At 41.3% G+C, this 19,617-nt stretch overlaps 1 protein-coding gene across 2 annotated transcripts in view; it reads right to left on the bottom strand.

Annotated features, from left to right (window-relative positions):
- The window catches only part of PHF3 (PHD finger protein 3), a 160,210-nt gene that overhangs the window by 101,742 nt on the left and 38,851 nt on the right, over positions 1–19,617 (bottom strand). For both annotated transcript variants that reach the window (XM_077487870.1, XM_077487871.1), the window contains 2 exons: positions 18,668–18,826; positions 4,118–5,624 (listed from right to left, as the gene is read on the bottom strand). In XM_077487870.1, coding sequence (XP_077343996.1) covers positions 4,118–5,624; positions 18,668–18,826 — 1,666 coding nt within the window. The remainder of the gene's footprint in view (positions 1–4,117; positions 5,625–18,667; positions 18,827–19,617) is intronic.

The following is a 19,617-nucleotide window of genomic DNA, read 5'->3' as shown; positions in this document are numbered from 1 at the left end:
GTGACAACTTTGTGAAAAAAAAATTAAAAAAATTAAAATTTGTAATTTTCCCGCAACTTGTGGCAAAATATAAAATATTCCATGGACTCAACATGCCTCTCAGCAAATAGCTTGGGGTGTCTACTTTCTAAAATGGGGTCATTTGTGGGGATTTTGTGCCATCTTGGCATTTTATGGCCTTCAAAACTGTAACAGGTAGTGAGAAGTGAAATCAAAAATTTACGCCCTTAGAAAGCCTGAAGGCGGTGCTTGGTTTTCGGGGCCCCGTACGCGGCTAGGCTCCCAAAAAGTCCCACATATGTGGTATCCCCGTACTCAGGAGAAGCAGCAGAATTTATTTTTTGGTGTCATTTCACATATGCCCATAGCATGTGTGAGCAATATATCATTTAGTGACAACTTTGTGTAAAAAAAAAAAAAAAAAAATTTTTTTTGTCATTATTCAATCGCTTGAGGCAAAAAAATAAAATATTCAATGGGCTCAACATGCCACTTATCAATTTTCTTAGGGGGTCTACTTTCCAAAATGGGGTCATTTGGGGGGGTTTTGTACTGCCCTGCAATTTTAGCACCTCAAGAAATGAGATAGGCAGTCGTAAACTAAAAGCTGCGTAAATTCCAGAAAACGTACCTTAGTTTGTAGATGTGACAACTTTTGCGCAAACCAATAAATATACAGTTATTGACTTTTTTTTTTACCAAAGACATGTGGCTGAATACATTTTGGCCTAAATGTATGACTAAAATTGAGGTTATTGGATTTTTCTAATAACAAAAAGTAGAAAATATCATTTTTTTTTCAAAATTTGCGGTCTTTTTACGTTTATATCGCAAAAAATAAAAATCGCAGAGTCAGTCAAATACCTTTAAAAGAAAGCTCTATTTGTGGGAAGAAAAGGACGCAAATTTCGTTTGGGTACAACATTGCATGACCGCGCAATTACCAGTTAAAGCAGCGCAGTGCCAAAGTGTAAAAAGACCTCTGGTCATTTACCAGCAAAATGGTCCGGTCTGAAAGTGGTTAAAAAAACATGGATACAGCAGTCTAGTCACTCCCATCACACATCATATTCAAGGGGAGTCTCGCTGATGGTGCTTCGCTCAGTAGTATGGGAGAGTACTCAGGTTAAATGCGACCCAGAAGTTATTATGTATTTGTGTTTGCTAAACTGTACTCAATACCTTTTGTGATAATGGGTATTTATTACGCTCCACCAGCCACTTTGCGGGTAATAAAAGGACACAGTAATATTTTTGACACAATTTCCAGATGCTTACGTTATATATGTATGGGAGATTTTAATATGTGGTTTGAACTGGTAAAACATAAACATGGAATATTTCAGCAGAAGGACAAGGTAGGAGTAAGTATATTTGGGAAGTTAGTAGAGCAGGTAGGGTGGATAGATCTATGGCAAGCTAGAAACCCAGAAAAATTGAGTATACTCGTGTGCATCTATGGGAAAGGGTCACTCTCCCGAATAGATCTGGCACTGGGTAATACCAGAGGAGTGCCAAATCATTCCCCACTGCCTTTTGAACTTGCTGTAGTTTAGGGGGAAGACAACCAGGATGGAAGATACATCCCAATTAGTTATTGCAAATAGGGATTAATGATCGAATACTGGACTGGCTGAGAATATTCCTGGAAGCCCATGGAGATTTACCAATGGACGGCAATTGTTGGGATGCACTCAAGGCATACCTAAGGGGAGCTTTGGGACTTACAATAGCAAATATTAAGAAAATTAATAGGCAAGAAGAGGAAGAACTAGCTGAAATGTGTTAAAGCAGAGATAGACTATAGAGGGGATCCATCAAGGAGTAATAAAGAAAGGTGGGAGAATTGTATACAGCTGTATAATAGACAAGCTGCAGTTAATGCTAAAAGAAGGTTTCTTTTTCAGAAATCAGCAGAATTATGAACAAGGAAATCAAGTGAGTAAATTATTAGCCAATATGGTCAAACAACAATCAACATCACTGGCAGTATCTAAAGTTAGAAATAGAGCAGGGAAGTTGGTGTTAGCAATGGATGAGATAATTAAATGCTTCCATGAGTATTATGTCTCTATGTATAGGACAAGGCTAACTTGCACAAACAGGGAGATGGAGCAATATATGAATGAAATCCAATATCCTAAATTGACGGAAGAACAAGTTAGTATGATGGATAAGGAGATTACAGAAGAGGAAGTGTGGCATGCTGTGAGATTATTAGCATCAGGGAAATCAGCTGACGGGATTCCGTTGGAAGCATATAATCAATACATATATATTCTAGCACCAATTCTAACTAGAATGAAGGAAGCCTTCACGCAGGAATCTTTGCCAGATTCAATGTATGAGGGCTTTGGTGGTGATTACACTACAGCTATATAAAGATCCATGTGAATGTGCCTTGTATAGGCCAATTTCATTGGCTAACAGTGATTATAAAATACTGGCAAAGATCTTAGCAGAAGGGCTTAATAACATAATTTTTATCAATTATTCATAGTGATCAAACTGGCTTTATGCCAGGAAAGTCCACGTCAATTAATATAAGAACACAGCTGGTGGCACAAATTAAGGAATACATACCATAGTCGAGTGCCCTGGCATCTTTGGATACGGCCAGGGCATTTGACTCTTGAATGGTTGTATTTACAAAAATCATTGGAACAGTTTGATTTCGGAGAAAGACTTGGAAAATGGATAGCCATAATCTATAGTCAATCTCGTTCAACTCTTTTGGTAAATGAATTAATGTCATCCACAATAAGATTAGAAAGAGGGACAAGAAAGGGATGCCCACTATCTCTCCATCTTTTTGCTATAGCAATACTAGACGCTTGCTTTGAGGTTCAGGAAATCAGAGGAATATAAAGGAAAAGTAATGGGAAATAGGAAGGTCATTGGTCTTTATGCAGATGATATAATACTGTATATGGGAGACACACAAAATTCCTTAAAAGGGGTTGTAAACCCTCGTGTTTTTTTTCACCTTAATGCATTAAGCTGAAAAAACATCTCGCAGTGACCGCCCCCCCAGCCCCCCGTTTTACTTTCCTGAGCCCTGGAATTTCCAATGGTGAGGACGTGCTGTCGCTCTGCCCGGGGTTCTCGGCACTTGATTGGATAGATTGATAGCAGCACAGCCATTGGCTCTCACTGCTGTCAATCAAATCCAATGATGAGGGCACCGGGGGCACGGCCGATTCATAAATTCACTACATGGTATATGTGACAAAAATTTCTCGTATTCTTCATATGTATGGGCTATGGGGTAGAGTGGCAAGACAGGAGACTTTTTTTTTACGAAGAAAAACATCTAAGACCAGATTTTTGCAAAAACACATCTGAATTCTACCAAAAGCATGTTATGGTCTGATGAAACCAAGTTTGAACCTTTTGCCCATAATTCCAAAAGATCCCTTTAGCGCAAAAACAACACTGACCATCACCAAAAGAACACTGTAGTAGTCAAGGTAGAGGGAATTATAGTTCCAAATACCAGTCAATATTGACACAAAAACTTCAGGCTTCTGCTAAAAATCTAAACATGAATAAGAACTTCATCTTTCAGCATGACAACGACCCAAAGCATATATCTAAATCAACAAGGGAATGGCTTCACCAGAAGAGGATTACATTTTTTGAATGGCCCAGCCAGAGCCCAGACATGAATCCAATTGAAAACTTTGTAGGGTGATCTGAAGAGGGCTGTGCACAGGAGATGTGGGCAAATATTGTTATGTCAAGATGTGCTATGCTGATAGCTTCATACCTAAAAAGACTGAGTGCTCTAATAAAATCAAAGAGTTGCTTCAACAATGTATTAGTTTAAGGGTGTGCACATTTATGCAACCATATTATTTTATTGTTTTATTTTTACTGCCCTCCACCTAAAAAGATTTTGGTTTGTTGTTCAATTGAGTTGTACACTTTTTTGTAGGTCACATTAAAAGGTGGAAAAAGTTCTGAAATTATTTATCTTTGTCTCATTTTTTTACATCATAGAAACCAGACTTTCTGCACAGACTACATGACTATTTAGATGTCAATAATATATTTTTAAATAGGCTCTACAAAAGACATGAGATTTGTAAAGAACAAACTACCAAAGGATCCTTACCTATTTCCGTGAAGTTTTCTGCATGAACTGCAATGTCTTGTTGGATTCCAGACATACTTATCAACTGGTGAGGTTACTTCTGCACCTTCTTTCTTTACAGTAGGAATGTTATCAGGAATAAACAGAGGTGGCTCATCAACAGAAACACTTTTACTACTTCTTCTTTGTCTGGGTGGAAGTGACTTTTTAAGTTTTGTCTTCTCTTCCGGTTGCTCAGCTGCTTCTTTCTGTTCTCCCATGTCCTTTGATTGAGGAGTGATTTTTGGTAATGACTGTTTACTGACTGATTTATCACTAGAACTCCCAGAACGTACATGAGATGACAAAACTTGTGACGTTTCTTTTGAACTTCCCTGACTGTCCCGTAATGCATCATCTAGCTGTTTTAATAATGTAGAGGAATTACCCTTTTTTTCAAATGAACGTGGCTTCTTTTTAATTGTAGTCTTTATTGGAATGTTATGGATTTTTGTAGCTACAGACCCCTTTTTCGTTACTTTAATAATTTTCGACTTGTCAGAAGGAACTAGAGAGTCAGAGTGGGTTATGTTAGTTTTTTTAAACCTACCCTTTTGATGTGGAGTATTTTTTGTAGAATTTTCCCTCTGTGTAGGTACTTTAGCAGAACTTTGTTTTAGCTTTTTTGCACCTTTTCGGTTACGATTTGGTTTTCCAAAACCCTTTCCAGGTGACATTTCTTTTTCTGTAGCCTGTAACGTTTCACTGCTTTCTACGTCTTCTGTGCAATTAAGTATTACATTTTCTACAACGGATATATCTTCTAAAGAATTGCATTTGTTACTAGTATTCAAAATTTCAGGTGCAATAGAATTTTTGTCTGTTTCGCACTCTTCGACAGAGCTGCTAACAGCATTTTGCAAAATGCATTCAACATTAATTTCTGGGCGCAACACTGTCTTAATACCCATGTCGCATTCAACAACTCCTGATAAAAGCGCAAGCTCTTGATGAACTTTATCATAAATTACATCAGATTTTTTATCATCGGTCTGACAGTTCTCATTATTGTACACTTTTTCATCTACAGATGTCTCTAAGACCTCATCTGTCAAAAGATCTCCTTGAGAATTATTCAGCTCGTGTTCTGTCACTTCCAAATCTTTATTAGAATTTGTACTCAATAAAAGAAGAGAATCACTATGTAATGTTTCAGAGTTACCATCATCTTTTTCCAGTATGCTTTGTGTGTTTGATAAAATCTCATTTAGGGTACTTGATTCTTCATCTAGTGTCTCCTTATTTGTGATATTCTGATCTGTAGCTACTTTATCGTTATACTCCTTATTTGCTAATCTTGTTGATCTCCTTGAGTTCGGTGTGCTATTGCTTCGTTTATCATCACTACTGACATGCAAAATCTGTTCCTCATCTTTTGCTGTATCAACTACTGTGTCTTTTCGGGTAGTTTTAGATTTTTTGGGACTTGCAACCTTTACGGCATTCAATGTCTTCTCAATTGTACTAGGTCTCAGCGTTCTTGTGGATTCTGTTAAATAAACATAAAAAAATGAAAGGAATAAAACACTGAATGGAACTGCCATAACCATTAGTATTAAAAAAAACAAAAAAAACTTGCATCTGTAAGGCTAAAGAGTATATAATACTTTGCTGTTCAGCTCCAATGTGAAAGTACAAAAGCTAATCTGAAAAAACCCTCCTCTCCCGATTTGTCCTATTCCTATTTCATGTTCATTTTTGGCCACAGTGACTAATCGGCAGCCAACAGACAGTCCTCTAAAACTTAGACAAACAAGAACGGCAAGAGAGGGAGGAAAAAAAGTATCTTTATTGCTCACTGTAAAATGCTTCATAACTTAATTGATGGTGGGCTTGTCTGAATTTACATACCCTAAAATCCATTCCTGGAGTCTAGTAATTCAGACACAATTGGGTTATAGTGACACCTACAGGAGGATTGGACACTGGAAAACAGAAAAAACAGTAAACCAATCTCAGTGTAACCAGTATGCCTCAGTCTTGCGATAAAGCAATACTAAGAGCATGAACACAAATACACAGGGGTGGAACCTACGTCCCTCAATGGACTCCAAGAAATGGATTTTACAGTAAGTAAAAAACTCCTATGTTCTCCATTGAGACACAGGAATTCACATACAGTCAAGACATCCAAAAATAGTTAAAAAACGAAGCCAGCTAGAAGTTGATCAAACAGAACCCACCGAAAACAGATGGAAAAATTAACTCATGAACAGGGAAGAAAGGACCCTGATGTGGTCAACAAAATAAAACACCGGTGATAACCCCCCAACAGGAACACATCCTGAACAAAACTTAGTACAAAACACAGGACTGTTTAAGAAAGACCAGCCAGTCTACATGGTAAGGCTTAATGGCTTGACATTCCAAACCCTTATGGTCAAGAGGATAGAACTCTCTGACTAAAGATTGTAGCCTAAACAGACAACCAATAGCCAACAAGGGAGTGAAATGACACCTGAGCCCACTAGAGAACTTAGGGATTAGTTCCCACAAAGTCAACTTGACAGAAAAGGGAGAATGCAGGAAAGACAATGCCTCAAGGGAGAGCAGGAATAAAAGTTAGACTTCAGCCCCTGGTGAAATTGGATGCACCAAAAAACAATGGGGTGAAACTAAAATATCCTTTTTTACAGTACATATTGAACTGGGGCCTGTGTAAAAATATCACAGAGCCTGCCTAACCCAAACCACAGCAATAGGTCTAAGAAGCTCCTGACGCACCAACGGATTGCTAAGCATAAACAACAATGGAGCAAAGGGCAGCAATTTTAGTCAAAATAGCTAAGAGCATTTACTTAAATAAAGGGTTGGGCAAGGGAAGGTATCTGGAGGACCTTTCCAGGAGGGCTGCTGATCAGCCAAAGGAGGGCCAACTCCCAGGTGAAGAAGTCCCATAAAGTCTTCTGGACATGCTCTGTCCCAGTAGAGCATTACCTGCAGCAGAAACCAAAGGCATTCCGCCTACTGATACTCCAGTGGGGCAGAGGACACTCCAGTGATGATCTCTGCCCGCTGCATAGTGTGGATGCTGATGGTTGATAACAACCAGTCTCCAAAGGCAGTACAAGTGAGACTAATACTCTCAGCATCGTCTAGCCAGGGGCCAGGCGATTTCTCTGTTGCAGGGAGGACATCCACTCCTTCCTCGAGCCAAAGACACTGCAATACCAAGATGGGATCCAATGGAGTATGAAGCAGAAAGCTTTGTCAAGGTGGGATCCCTCCACATTAAGGGAACTCTTCATGCTGAGGAACTAGATGGAAGTCCTGGAGATGCAGGTGTTTCAGTAAGTGGAAGGCCTGTCATGGGGAGAATAAACAAATCCGGTACCCTGTAGAGGGTGAAGGATTATAGCAGAGCCTACCAAATCCACAGAGACAGATTTATAGGCCTGCTCAGAACCTAAATCCAACACTGCAGGGGGGGGTTAAAGAAAAAATGGAAATGGGGAGGCCATCCTGAGGGCCATTCCCTCAATGTCTTACACTCTCTCAATGGAGAAGGGATGAACTCCTTACCTGATGACAAGGGAACAGTGCACAAGGTCATGGTCTTTTAAGGGAGGGTTTAAGCTAAACCTCCTCTCCCACCACTGACAAGCTGTTGCCAATGCTGTTCTTTAGTGAGACCCATTCAGGCTGGATGTTGCAGGGGTTAGGTCTTTCAGAAAAGTGCTGACTACAAGGATCCATAAAGATCTCTTTACAGGAGGTTGTTTGAGCAATACGGATGACAGGAGAGGGGACTGGACAGAAGACAAGGATTGATGCTTCAAGTAGTAGCAGGTGAGCCTGGGTGACACTGAGGATCCATTCTATGTATGTAGTGAACACCTAGGGCTGGTCCCAGTTGACCATGTAACTTAGGAGTCCCTCTGAAGGTACCCCAAGAGGTACCCTGTACTATGAGAGGTTGTTCTAGCCCCAAGGACAGGGGTTGTTCATGAGGAAGGCAGTGGAGACCTGGATGGGGCACAGCTACAGAATCTGAGTAAACATATGGACTGCAGCAAGATGTCTGTGGTGTGATCAACCCTGAAAGACTTCATGCAGAAAGCTTGTCAGAGAAATAGTTGACCTCTAAGTTTGAGCCCTATGGGCTGAATGGGAGACTTCCTACATTGAAAAAAAAAAGCACACTCTGTCCTCCTGTGCCATTACTGATCACTGTGTCAAGTGCTCAGCCAAAGGCACAACCTCCAAGGCCAATCGAAGCAGGTGCTATTTAGATATGTTATCTGGGTTCCAGTAGTGTAACCAGAGTGCCCTGCAAATTTGTATGAACAGTAGACCCATTGGGGACATAAGTTTATGTTTGCAACAAGCCATCACCACTGAAGCATACGGCTCCAGACATTTGCTCCATCCACTCCGAGAGACGTGGATCTACTTCTGCAGAGAAGAGAGCTCAACTCACCCAGTCCAACATGGTCTGACAGATTAAAGTCACTGCCAACACAGGACAGAGGGCTGAACCAGCAGATCCCCCAAATGCAGGGATGGTCACAGGGAGTTGAGCATATGTTGTCAAAATGTACTGAGTAGATGTGGAGAACAGAGCAGTGGATGGAACTGAGGGAGACTCTAATGAAGCAGACCCTATAACTATATGGTTAACCGGTTCCATATTACAGGTGCTGGTTCCCTCAGAGGATATTGAGTAGACTCCCCCAGAACCATTTGAGGAATATGTGCTGGGGTCAACAATAGCAACAGGATTGTCCCCTTCTGTTTCCCCCATGGCAGTAAAGCAACTAGGCCCAAAGGGTGTGGAAAGGCCTCAGTTACTTTCAATCTCAGGCAGCTAGTGTTGATGAGGAGTGAACTGCAAAAAGTGGGAAGTTGAAATTGACCTGAGCTCCATTTAGTGCTTGCAAGCAGGAGCAGTAGTGAAATGGTTCTCGCTCTATGAATAATAGTAGGAAAGAGTGCAAAATGCATATAACACTCCACCCCAGAAAATTAAATCAGGCCTCAGCATTAACCTTTAGGACTCACGCACACTGCACATTTTTGGACATTTTTACAGCTGCTGTTTTTGGCTTCAGACATTTTTTTTCTACAGTCAAACTCCGCATCATGTTATCCTATGTCTACGCACACAGGCTGTTATCAAATGTTTTTGGCTGGGGCGTTTTTTGGCTGTAAAAAATACAACAACACTAGTGGGCTCTGAGAGTTTTTCAGCTGTAAAAACGCTCTAACGTCAAAAAACACAAACGCTCAAAAACGCACCTCACCAGTGTTTAATGTTTTTGATCCATTGGAAAAAAAAAATGCTAAAAACCGCGAACGCAGAAAACGCTGAAAAATGCTAATAAACGCTAAACACTATTGTAAAAACTTTGAAAAACTCACTGCAAAGCTACTGCCATTTTTATAACGTTACTTTAACGTCCAGTGTGCATGAAGCCTTACTGTGGGGAAAACAGGAACATAGGGAAATGTGAAAGGCAACCAATGATGCAAAACTGCTTCTGCCAGAGACAAGGCTGCTTTAACCTTTTCACTACCAAATATATTAAGAAAGCTCTGAAGGACTGCACCCGCACCACATCCACATAAAGTACATAGAAAAATAAATAGAAAAGAATGGGACTTTAAAAAGGTGCAAATCTCAGGAATGTATATAAAAAACAATGTTTATTGTGTGTACATATTAAAAGAAGAACATAAAAAAAGCATTACTGTTTTGAGACCTGTATAGCCCTCATCAGACACCATATCACATCCGATAACCCATTGCTAAATACATGTGAATCCTTTACAGTATAGACAGTAAAAAACTGATTGTAGTCATATTATGTTTAATAGCTGAGTGCCATGAACTTACTAAAAAACACATCTACCACTGAGCTAGACATCCCCGATATTACAATATACTATATTTTTTTAAAGCAGAGAACCTGGAAAATAAAAAAATAGTGATAGTTCCATTTTTTGTATGTGACATATTTGCGCAATGGTATCAAGAGCAAAATTTTTGTAAAAAAATACATTTAAGTAATTTTGGGGAGGGGAAGGCAATATATTAAATATATTATCCAATTTTTGGTAACAGTCAGCTTGTGGCATGTGAGTAAAATGCCTTGCTGCCACTGCTGTAAGCCTTACAGAGGTAGCAACAAAAGGGCTAAAGAGGGCTTCCAACCTCTAATCTGCGGTGTCTTTACAGACTAGGACCTCATCCACTGGGGCTGTCAGGGTCTTATTCAAGTAGCAAACAACCAGATTACCCAATCAGACCAGAGAACCCAATTTCCTGCAGAATTCCTCCTCCCTGGGCTAAATGATTCAAAAAGGAGAACACCTCCTCCAGTTGAGCCAAAATGGCATAGGTCTAACTTTTGTCATAGTTTTGGGGATGCGTGCAAATTTAAAGCTCGCCATGTTGGGCATCTATTTACTTGACACAACCTCATCTTTTCAGTGTCTTTGGAAGAAGAGGACTCCAGAAGTGACACTTCAAATTTGTACGCACCGTGTCAGCCAGGAAAGCTCACTGCATTTGAGACGTCCCAAACTTTGAGACTCTTCATTAGAGGACTCATTCAAAAGGATTGCAACTCCTTAATGGCTTTCTGCTTGTTCTAAGGCTGCTTCTCTGACACCTACTATTTATGGGTATGAATGTGGCGCCTGACCCCCCTACAAAAAGGTAGGGGTTGAATAAGAGCGTCCATGATTGTGTCTCAGGTATTCCAAATCAGTGAGGACTTCTGAAAGCTGGTTACACAAACCAGAAATGGCTGATGAAATTTCCTTCCTAGACACAAAGGAACTGGAGGATTGTACCCCTGAAACAGTAAAACTGCTAGACAAGGACAGGGATTAAAAGTTAAGCTGACCCTTATGCCGGCAGAAAAAGTCAGATGGAATCATTTCATCCGATATTCAGATCATGTGTGGACTTCAGCAAACTTTTTTTTTTTTTTTTTTTTAATTCTGACAGATCTAGAAATAGAACATGTTTTAAATCTTTCAGACAGAATCAATTCCTATCGGGAAAACTGTGTGTATGCTGTTTCGACGGACCAAAAACAATGCAAGGGCAGCTATTGGCTACTGGCTATTTAACTTCCTTTTTCTGGTCCTGTCGTATGTGTTGTACATCACCAAGTTCTAAACTATCGGACTTTGGTGTGATCGTGTGTAGGCAAATCTGTTTCAGGGAACTCCCTCAGAAAAACCATCAGAGTTTATTCTGACGGAAAAACCGGTCACGTGAACGTGGCATTAGGGGAGCCATTATAGATTGAGCTATGGGGATTCTCCCTACCTGATCGAGGGAAATGGGAACCATCGCCACCATCCGTCCCTTCCTTCCGCCTCTTTGCCTAGGCAACTCCATGTTTGTTGAGAGTCAGTAAGCCTATAATTCTGGTAGTGGGAGCAGCCACCCAGCTAAGAGAAGCATCTACCAAAGTCAGACACCCATGTAACAAGTCATCCCACATCAAATGTCCTAATACTTGCAATGGCACTGGTGCCATTGTGCTAAAGCCATTTTGTAATTGTGCTGGAGCTGTACACCGCTGAGTTGCACACGAGAGAACCCAAAATTTAGTCATACTTACCTGTAAAATCCTTTGCTTTTTCATACATCATGGGACACAGAGTCAAGCTAATTACCTACTGGGACCTCCCAGAGCAATAGCCTTGTGGGGAGGAAGACACCCTGCCAAACAATAGCCATCCGAACTTATACGGCAACCCACAGTACACTGCAGCAGAAAGCCGAATCCTCGGCTGCTCGAACATCTACGTGATAAAATTTTGTGAACTTGTGCACTGAAGACCAAGTAGAAGCCTTACAAATCTGAACCACAGATACCTGATGGCGAAAAGCCCAGGAGGTTGCTACACCCCTGGTAGAATGAGCTCTCACCCTAAAGGAAGATCTTTACATTTCAGATCTGTAGGCCTGAATGACCAATTGACGGACCCAACTGTCAATGGAAGCTTTGGAAGCTGCCTGCCCTTTCTTGGGTCTTTTTGGTAAAACAAAAAAGGAGTCTGATCCTTGGATCTCCACAGATCTAGACAAACCTTGACTGCCTGGACAAAGTCCAAAGAATGCAGTCGCCTCTCTTCTGCCGAACAAGGCTGAGAGAAAAAAAGGTGGCAAAATAATGTCCTGATTTAAATGAAAGGCCGACACCCCTTTTGGCAAAAAGGATTGAACAGGTCGTAACCCTGTCCTGGTAAAGGATCAAGTACGGATCCCTGCCACCAACCCAGACACCCTTCTAGCCAAGGTGATAGCCAACAGGAAGGCTAGCTTGCGTGACAGCATGTCTAATGGAATTTCCTTGATAGGTTCAAATGGTTGTTTCTCTAACATATACAGCACTAAGTTCAAGTCTCAAGGACACACAGGTGACCTAATGGGGGAAGAAAACGAGTTGCCCCCTGCATAAAGGTTCAAATTAGTGAATGGGAGGCTAAAGGCCTTTGGAAGAATACTGATAGGGCTGAAACTTGACCTATGATTGTACTCAAAGCCTATTTGATTTCCACAGCTGACTGTAGAAAAGAGATAATTCTCCCAATCATGTATTTCAGAGGATGCCATTTTCTGGCTTCACACCAAGCAATACAAGTCTTCCAGACCTTATGATAAATTTTCCTACTGACAGTTCTTCTAGCATTCACCAGGGTAGACACTGTTGATCCCAAGATGCCATGGTCCTTTAACACCCTGGCTTCAATAGTCATGCTGTCAAATTTAGAGACTGTAAATTGAGGTGGAATATAGGACCTTGAGACAGTAAATCAGGGCAACGTGGAAACGTCCATGGTCCATCTATTGTCAGTATCACAATCTTCAGGTACCAGGGCCTTCTGGGCCAGGCTGGAGCCACCAGAATGACTAAAACCCTCCTTCCGAATCCTGCACAACAAATGTGGATGGAGAAGGATGGAAGGGAAAGCATAAGCCAGGGAGTACTGTCTCCATGGAACTATCAGAGCATCTTTTCCGATTTGCAAAGGATCCCCTGTTCGGGACACAAATTGCTGTAGCTTGTTGTTGAATCTGGATGCCAATAGGTTGACCTCTGGACACCCCCAACGCTGGCAAATTTCCTGGAACACCCCTGGGTGTAGGGACCATTCCCGTAGGCAGATCTGCTGGCCTCTGAGATAATTTGCCTTCCAGTTCTCTACTCCCGGGATATGGACTGCCGATATAAATCGTGAAAAATATAAAATTTTAACTCGCGATGAATGGTGAAAAAACTGTGAAAAATAAAACTAAAGCAGCTGCCACACACACACAAAGTGCTACGCACTAGAAATGTAAAACTATGAAAATGTGCCGCTCGCAAATATTATCAAACATGTGTAACCAAGTGTAAATAAGTGCCGATGTGAATATACAAAGCAAGAAAATGTAAATAAAGTCCAAATAAATGGGCTGAATGTTCTGATCCACAATGGGGAAAAAACTTTTGAGGTGCAATGGACCACAGACGCTCCAGGACTTTTCAGGTGCAGACACGCCACCCCCACGTGTCCCCACTCACCAAATGGCGATAACCCCAAGCTTTGCAGTCTGGGGGTCACTTCAGGCTTATGTGATGGTATCCAGAGAAGCTCAGGAGTGGTGTTGTGCACATCAGATAAAAGTATTTCTTGTTGGAATTTCTCAGCAGAATCACCAGGCACCAAAAAAGGATAATAAAAAAAAAAAAAATGGAAGCGATAGTGAAAAGTACCATTTGAAAAGGGATTTATTCCATATGCAAATGGATACTTACAAAATAGTTGATAAAAACAGTCATGTAAAGGGATTAGAGATGGATCCGGACGCTGTTGACATGTTTTGCCAACCCACAGGGCCCTGTAGGATGGCGAAACATGTCAACGTATTTCCGGCTAGAGGCTAGAATGTCTCCCCTCTGGAGTGAAGCTACTTCTTAGTGGACAGACTGCATGCGAAAGGACTATATCAGTAGATACTTGTTCAGGGATCTTGGGTCCAAAATGGGCCTTGTGTCCCCTTTTGGTTTCTGAACCGTAAACAAGTTTGAGTAAAACCCTGTGCCCCTTTCCGATACCGGAACCTCTACAATCACTCCTTGATGTATTAGATGATGTAGTCCCGGAAGCAATATGTTTCTTTTTGGAGCATCCGAGGAAATGCTGGATCTTAAAAACCTCTGAAGGGGGAACCCCCCTCAACTCTAGCTTGTAACAGCAAGATATAATTGAGGTGACCCACTCGTCCTGAATTATTGTTCTCCAAATGTCCGCAAAGTGCAGCAGCCTTCCCCCCACTGGAGTGGGGGCATCAAGTCAAAATGATTGCTCGGAAGCAGACTCATCTGCCAGGCCCTCCACAGAGTCCTGAGCTTTAAGCTCTTTCCCATCCTCAACCAATTCCTGCTCCAGACTAGGAGGCTCCAGGGAGGGGAGTCTGTTATGCTTCCTGCTACCCTGCAGGATGGAGGCAATCATGCCAGTAATCCTGTGCTCTAACCCAGCCAGGGCCGAGAACAGTTCATCCCTAGTGATAAAGTGTGAAGCAGCAGCGTTGACTGTAGGCACAATACCGGAGCAGCGGCTCATATTGCCTGGAAGCCTCTGGTCTTTCAGAGGATACAACACTAGTGATATGACTAGATTCATCAGGAACTACTGACGACATTGGGGTGCCCTTCCCTATAGTGTTAGCCACACTCCTCTTTTTTGAAGACATTTACCGGCAGCAAAAAGAGAGTACTTGGGTGTAGTATTAAAACACCTCAGAGCCCCTATGTAACAATCCTGCTAAGCACCTTTAGCCTGCCAAACACTCAGTGACTCACGTGACCCGGTAAGGAAAGAATATTCCGCTGCAAGCGTCTGTTCAGAGCCTGCTCTGCGTCCCACAGCTGCCTTCTGGAAGCACCTCATGCTTGGGCTATACAGCTTAAATAAGCTGGGTGTGCGCCGCAACGTTCTGTTCCGGCAAACGGGTGTGGCTGTATTCACATATGACGCAAATACTCGTGCACCCAGATAAAGGCTACTGAGCATGTGCGGCGAAGCCGCGTGCGCCATGGCCGCCAAACAACTGCTGAACACAGCGGCACTCTTGCAAATGCACGTGCACCATGGTGAACCAAGGCGAAATGGCGCACCATCTTGCACCATCATACAGGTTAAAAACAAAAAACAGCCAGACACAAACAAAAAAGGTACACTTTGCAAACACCCACAGCTAGCCTAAAACTCCCCTGTATGGTCACCGCTCATAGGTGTCCAGCTTCTAGCTAACTTGACTAATTGTTACAATCACTGGCACACCCCACAATAATAGTAAAGGGGTTTCACTTACCCATCCAGGCGGGTTCCTATTACGCAAGGACCTTCAAGGACTGGGTACCCTTTTCATGTTTGGGGTCCACTCCCTTGGACCTATACAGCACCCTGCATGAATGCCTTAGCACTGTGGTGTGCGGGATTCCACTTCGCAGGGTCCAGCGCCCACCGCATTACAGGCAAAACCTTGCAGGATCTTGAGTCTTCGGTGCCATTTATCTAAGCATATAAAGCCTGTGTCAAATGGATCCGATCGGCCAATGCCTTGATTAATTTACGAACTGTTTGTGAGACTAGAGACCTGGAGCTCAGAGAACTTAAACAAACCATGCCATCCACCTTGCAGACACTGTTAAAAAACTGAAGCACTTTCTGTGTGGGAGGGGTTATACGAGAGGATCACTTCCTGTCTGAAGACCTTTGGTCTACCAGTGTCCATTCACCTGGAGATAGAGCATAACCCAGTAGGTAATGAATATTAGCCTGAATCTGTGTCCCATGATGTATGAAAAAGAAAGGCCCCGTCCACCCCTTTTGAACACTGCTTTGGGTGTATCACTTCAGTCCTTGCACACAAAAATAACTAGAGCCCAAAACACAAGGGAACACAGGGGTAGGCCCACATGTTTCACATAAAAAAAGCACTCACTGCTCCTAGACACAGGACCAGAAACCCACAAGTTGGGAGAACCCCGTAGGGCCTTCAAAGACTCTTGGGTGGCACAGCGGTGTAGTGGTTAGCACTCTCGCCTAGCAGTAAGAAGGGTCACTGGTTCAAATCCCAACCATGACGCTACCTGCCTGGAGTTTGCATGTTCTCCCTGTGCCTGCGTGGGTTTCCTCCGGGTACTCCGGTTTCCTCCCACACTCCAAAGACATGCAGGTAGGTTAATTGGCTTCTGTCTAAAATTGGCCCTAGTATACGAATGGGGATCTTGGATTGCGGGCTCCTTGAGGGTAGGGACCAATGTGAGTGTGCAATGTACAGGGATAGGGACAATTGTAGACACTCACTCAGGTTGAACTGGATGGACTGATGTCTTCATTCAACCTTACTAACTATGTAACTATGTAACTCAACTCCCCCTCAAAAGGATTACTGCCTTGGACCTGTATAGCACCCTGCTAGCAAGGTCACTGGATACTAGGTACTCTGGAGATCATTGCCCAAGGCATGGCAATGCTACAGACCACCCCTGCTCTTACATGCGGGATTCAGGTACCATCCCAATTGGCTTCAGGGCCATAGCCAGCCAATCTGGATTAAGCCTTTCCATTCCCCAGTAAGGGTGTGCAGAATAGGCCACATAACCAGAGGACCGATGCCCCCTGAAAAGAATCTTAAGAGACATTACAAGCACAGCTATCACCTAGTACACTAGCAAAAAACAGAGACCATTTTTGCCCAGCGTACATTTACCTGATTGTGGCAGCATAACTCAAGAAGTCATGCAAATAAAGACACCCCAAAATCTATGATGTACTATTAGGAAATCCAGTATTTTAAATGCTTACTTGCAAGTAAATAAAAACATTTACAGGAAGGAGAACAATGCAATGTGGCCTTGAACTTGCAAAGAAAATCTGACTACACCAAGAAAAGTCAATTCCCTAGCAAAACACCTGACCCTCGCCCACCTTCTCCTTTGTGGTGTGTAATTAAGCTAGGTGCTGGTTCAGCATTTCTACTTGGATCAGCCACATTTACTAGAATCAGTTCATATATGATGACAACTGTTGTTATATAATATGAAGTGAACAGATTTTTCTGTTCCATTCAGAAAGTTGTTCCAAATATCTCTAAAATGCATGCTTCTGAAGATGTTTGCCATACATACAAACAAAACCCTGAAAACTCAGATTTTCGCACTAGGTTGCACGGTAAATGGCAGTTTTACTGTGCAGGCTAGTGTCAGTGTCGGTTCCAGCAGGGAGCAGTGTAATGCTCACCTAAGCATACAGGTTTTATGTTTTTCCTTTTTTTTTCTCAATTAGTTAAGAGTTCTCACACAGTGACACTTCATTTATGTCATTGCACAGCTGTGCGGCATATTACACTGCTGTACAGTGACATGTGGTGGCATCCAGTGTGCTGCGAAAAAAATGCTGCATTATTTCACAATGCACAGCACTGTAGATCACAACAACATTGTGATGTGAAAGGGTCACATAAAAAAAAAAATTCTGTAACTGTCTGCTAATCAGAGAATTTTGGGGTGAAATAGCACAACCACTGTATTTAATAAGATGGTATTAGCAAAACTTAAATACACAACTGAGATTGCCATGCGATTGATAACAGGTTCTGTTTCTTCAATTAAAAAGTAGTTAAATAATAGTAAAATTTTTGCTGGTGGTTAAATAATGCCAATCAATTGAATGGGGTTGAGAATCTTTGTAGTAACAGAAGAGTTTGTATATTATTGGTGGAAGTAGTTGTTAAATAGATATACACACACACACATACACACACACACACATACACACACACTTATTTTTTTTTTAAGGAGTATGAAATATGAATGTTGAACTGAATGTTCTACAATGTATTTTATGTGCCCCCCTTTTCATATTTCCCTTCTGTATTCTATAGAGATGGAAAACATTTTTATAAAATAAATCGAGAAAAGGAAAACCATTGTTTTCTAGGTACCCTAGCAGTGACCTGTGTATATTCAGTATGGAAAAATACAGGCCATCACAGATAGTGTGAATGACCCCCTAGCCTTGGTTCACATTGATGCTACTTTGAAATCGTGCCTTTAAGTAGCGCGATTTCAAAAGTAGCAGGTCAATGCTATTTCAGGTGCTCCTTGAAAGACATCTGTACAGCTTCATGCACAGATGTCTATTGAAGTCGCACCCAAAATCGGCAAAGGTAGTGCAGGAACTACTTTTGCAAATCTCTGCGGCGCCGCAAAGTCTGCAATAGGCTGTGACTTGCCATGTGATTTGACCTGTCAAATCGCATGACACGTTGCTCCAATGTTAACGAGGGATACTCAAGAATGCTTTTGACATGCAAACCACAACATCTGAACAACCAAAACAGGAGACTAAGAAAAAAAATAAACAATTATGTGGTCAGTGTTGCTCAGGAATGTCAGTTCTGCATTTCCTAGCGCTCTGCAAGAGAAATCCTACTTCTGCATCGCATTTAGAGCAAACATATAGGACAAATATATATCAATTATGGTTCCCTGGATGGGCAACAAGATGTACCTTGTGCTTTTAAACGTGGTGATTTCCTTTGCGATTTTATGGATGGCTCATTTAATCTGTTAAGGTTCTTGTCTGGTAGAATTAAATCATCTTCATCATTGATATCAACAGCAGTTACCTTATCTACCCCAACATCCATGATATCATCAAGACCAACACCTAAAAAAATAAAAATAAAGAAGTTAGCCAAATCAAATTTTACCCCGACAGTGTTTACAAATAATTATGCTAAACAAGAACACTTATCAAACTTACAAACACTGTATTATAAGGCTGCATTCACACCTGAGCGTAGCATCTTTGAGCATGTTTCTGGCATTTTCTGTGCGTTTTTGGGCTTTGGCTTTTTTTATTAGGCAATAGAGAAAACTATTATCTGTTGCGTCATTTGTTGCTAGGTATTTCAGCTTTTCCATTAGCTTTTATTTCTTCTTTTATTATTATTCATTTATTATGTTTTTTTCATTAGGGTAAGAGGTTTAGGAGTTGGGGTTAGGGTTGTTTATTATTTTATCTCATTTATTATTATTATTATATGAATAATAATAAATGAATAAATAAATGTAAAATACATACACAAATAAATAAAAATCATAATTAAAAATAAATTAAATAAATACCAAGCAACAATAAATAATACAATAAACAATAAACAATAAATAATTAACCCTTAACTTTAATCCTTACCCTTTAAAAAATAAAATAATAAATAACTAAACACCCTTACCCAAAAAATATTATTATTATTATTATTATTATTATTATTATTATTAATAATAATGTTTTTTTTTGGTCGCGTTTGGGTGTTATTTTATAATCTTATTATTAATGTATTTAACCACTTCAGGACCGCCGTATTGCCATTGTACGTCAGCACAATGGCACAGGCAGGCAGAATCACGTACATCTACGTGATTGCCTTCCAGCGGGTGGGGGGTCCCATCGGACCC

This window comes from Lithobates pipiens, unplaced genomic scaffold (genome assembly GCF_037356315.1).
Source record: "Lithobates pipiens isolate NorthernLeopardFrog02 unplaced genomic scaffold, aLitPip1_a1.2 Scaffold_18, whole genome shotgun sequence".
NCBI classification, from domain to species: Eukaryota; Metazoa; Chordata; class Amphibia; order Anura; family Ranidae; genus Lithobates; species Lithobates pipiens.
The sequence above is the reverse complement of the archived record's forward strand: the minus strand, read 5'-3'. Positions and strand labels throughout refer to the sequence as shown.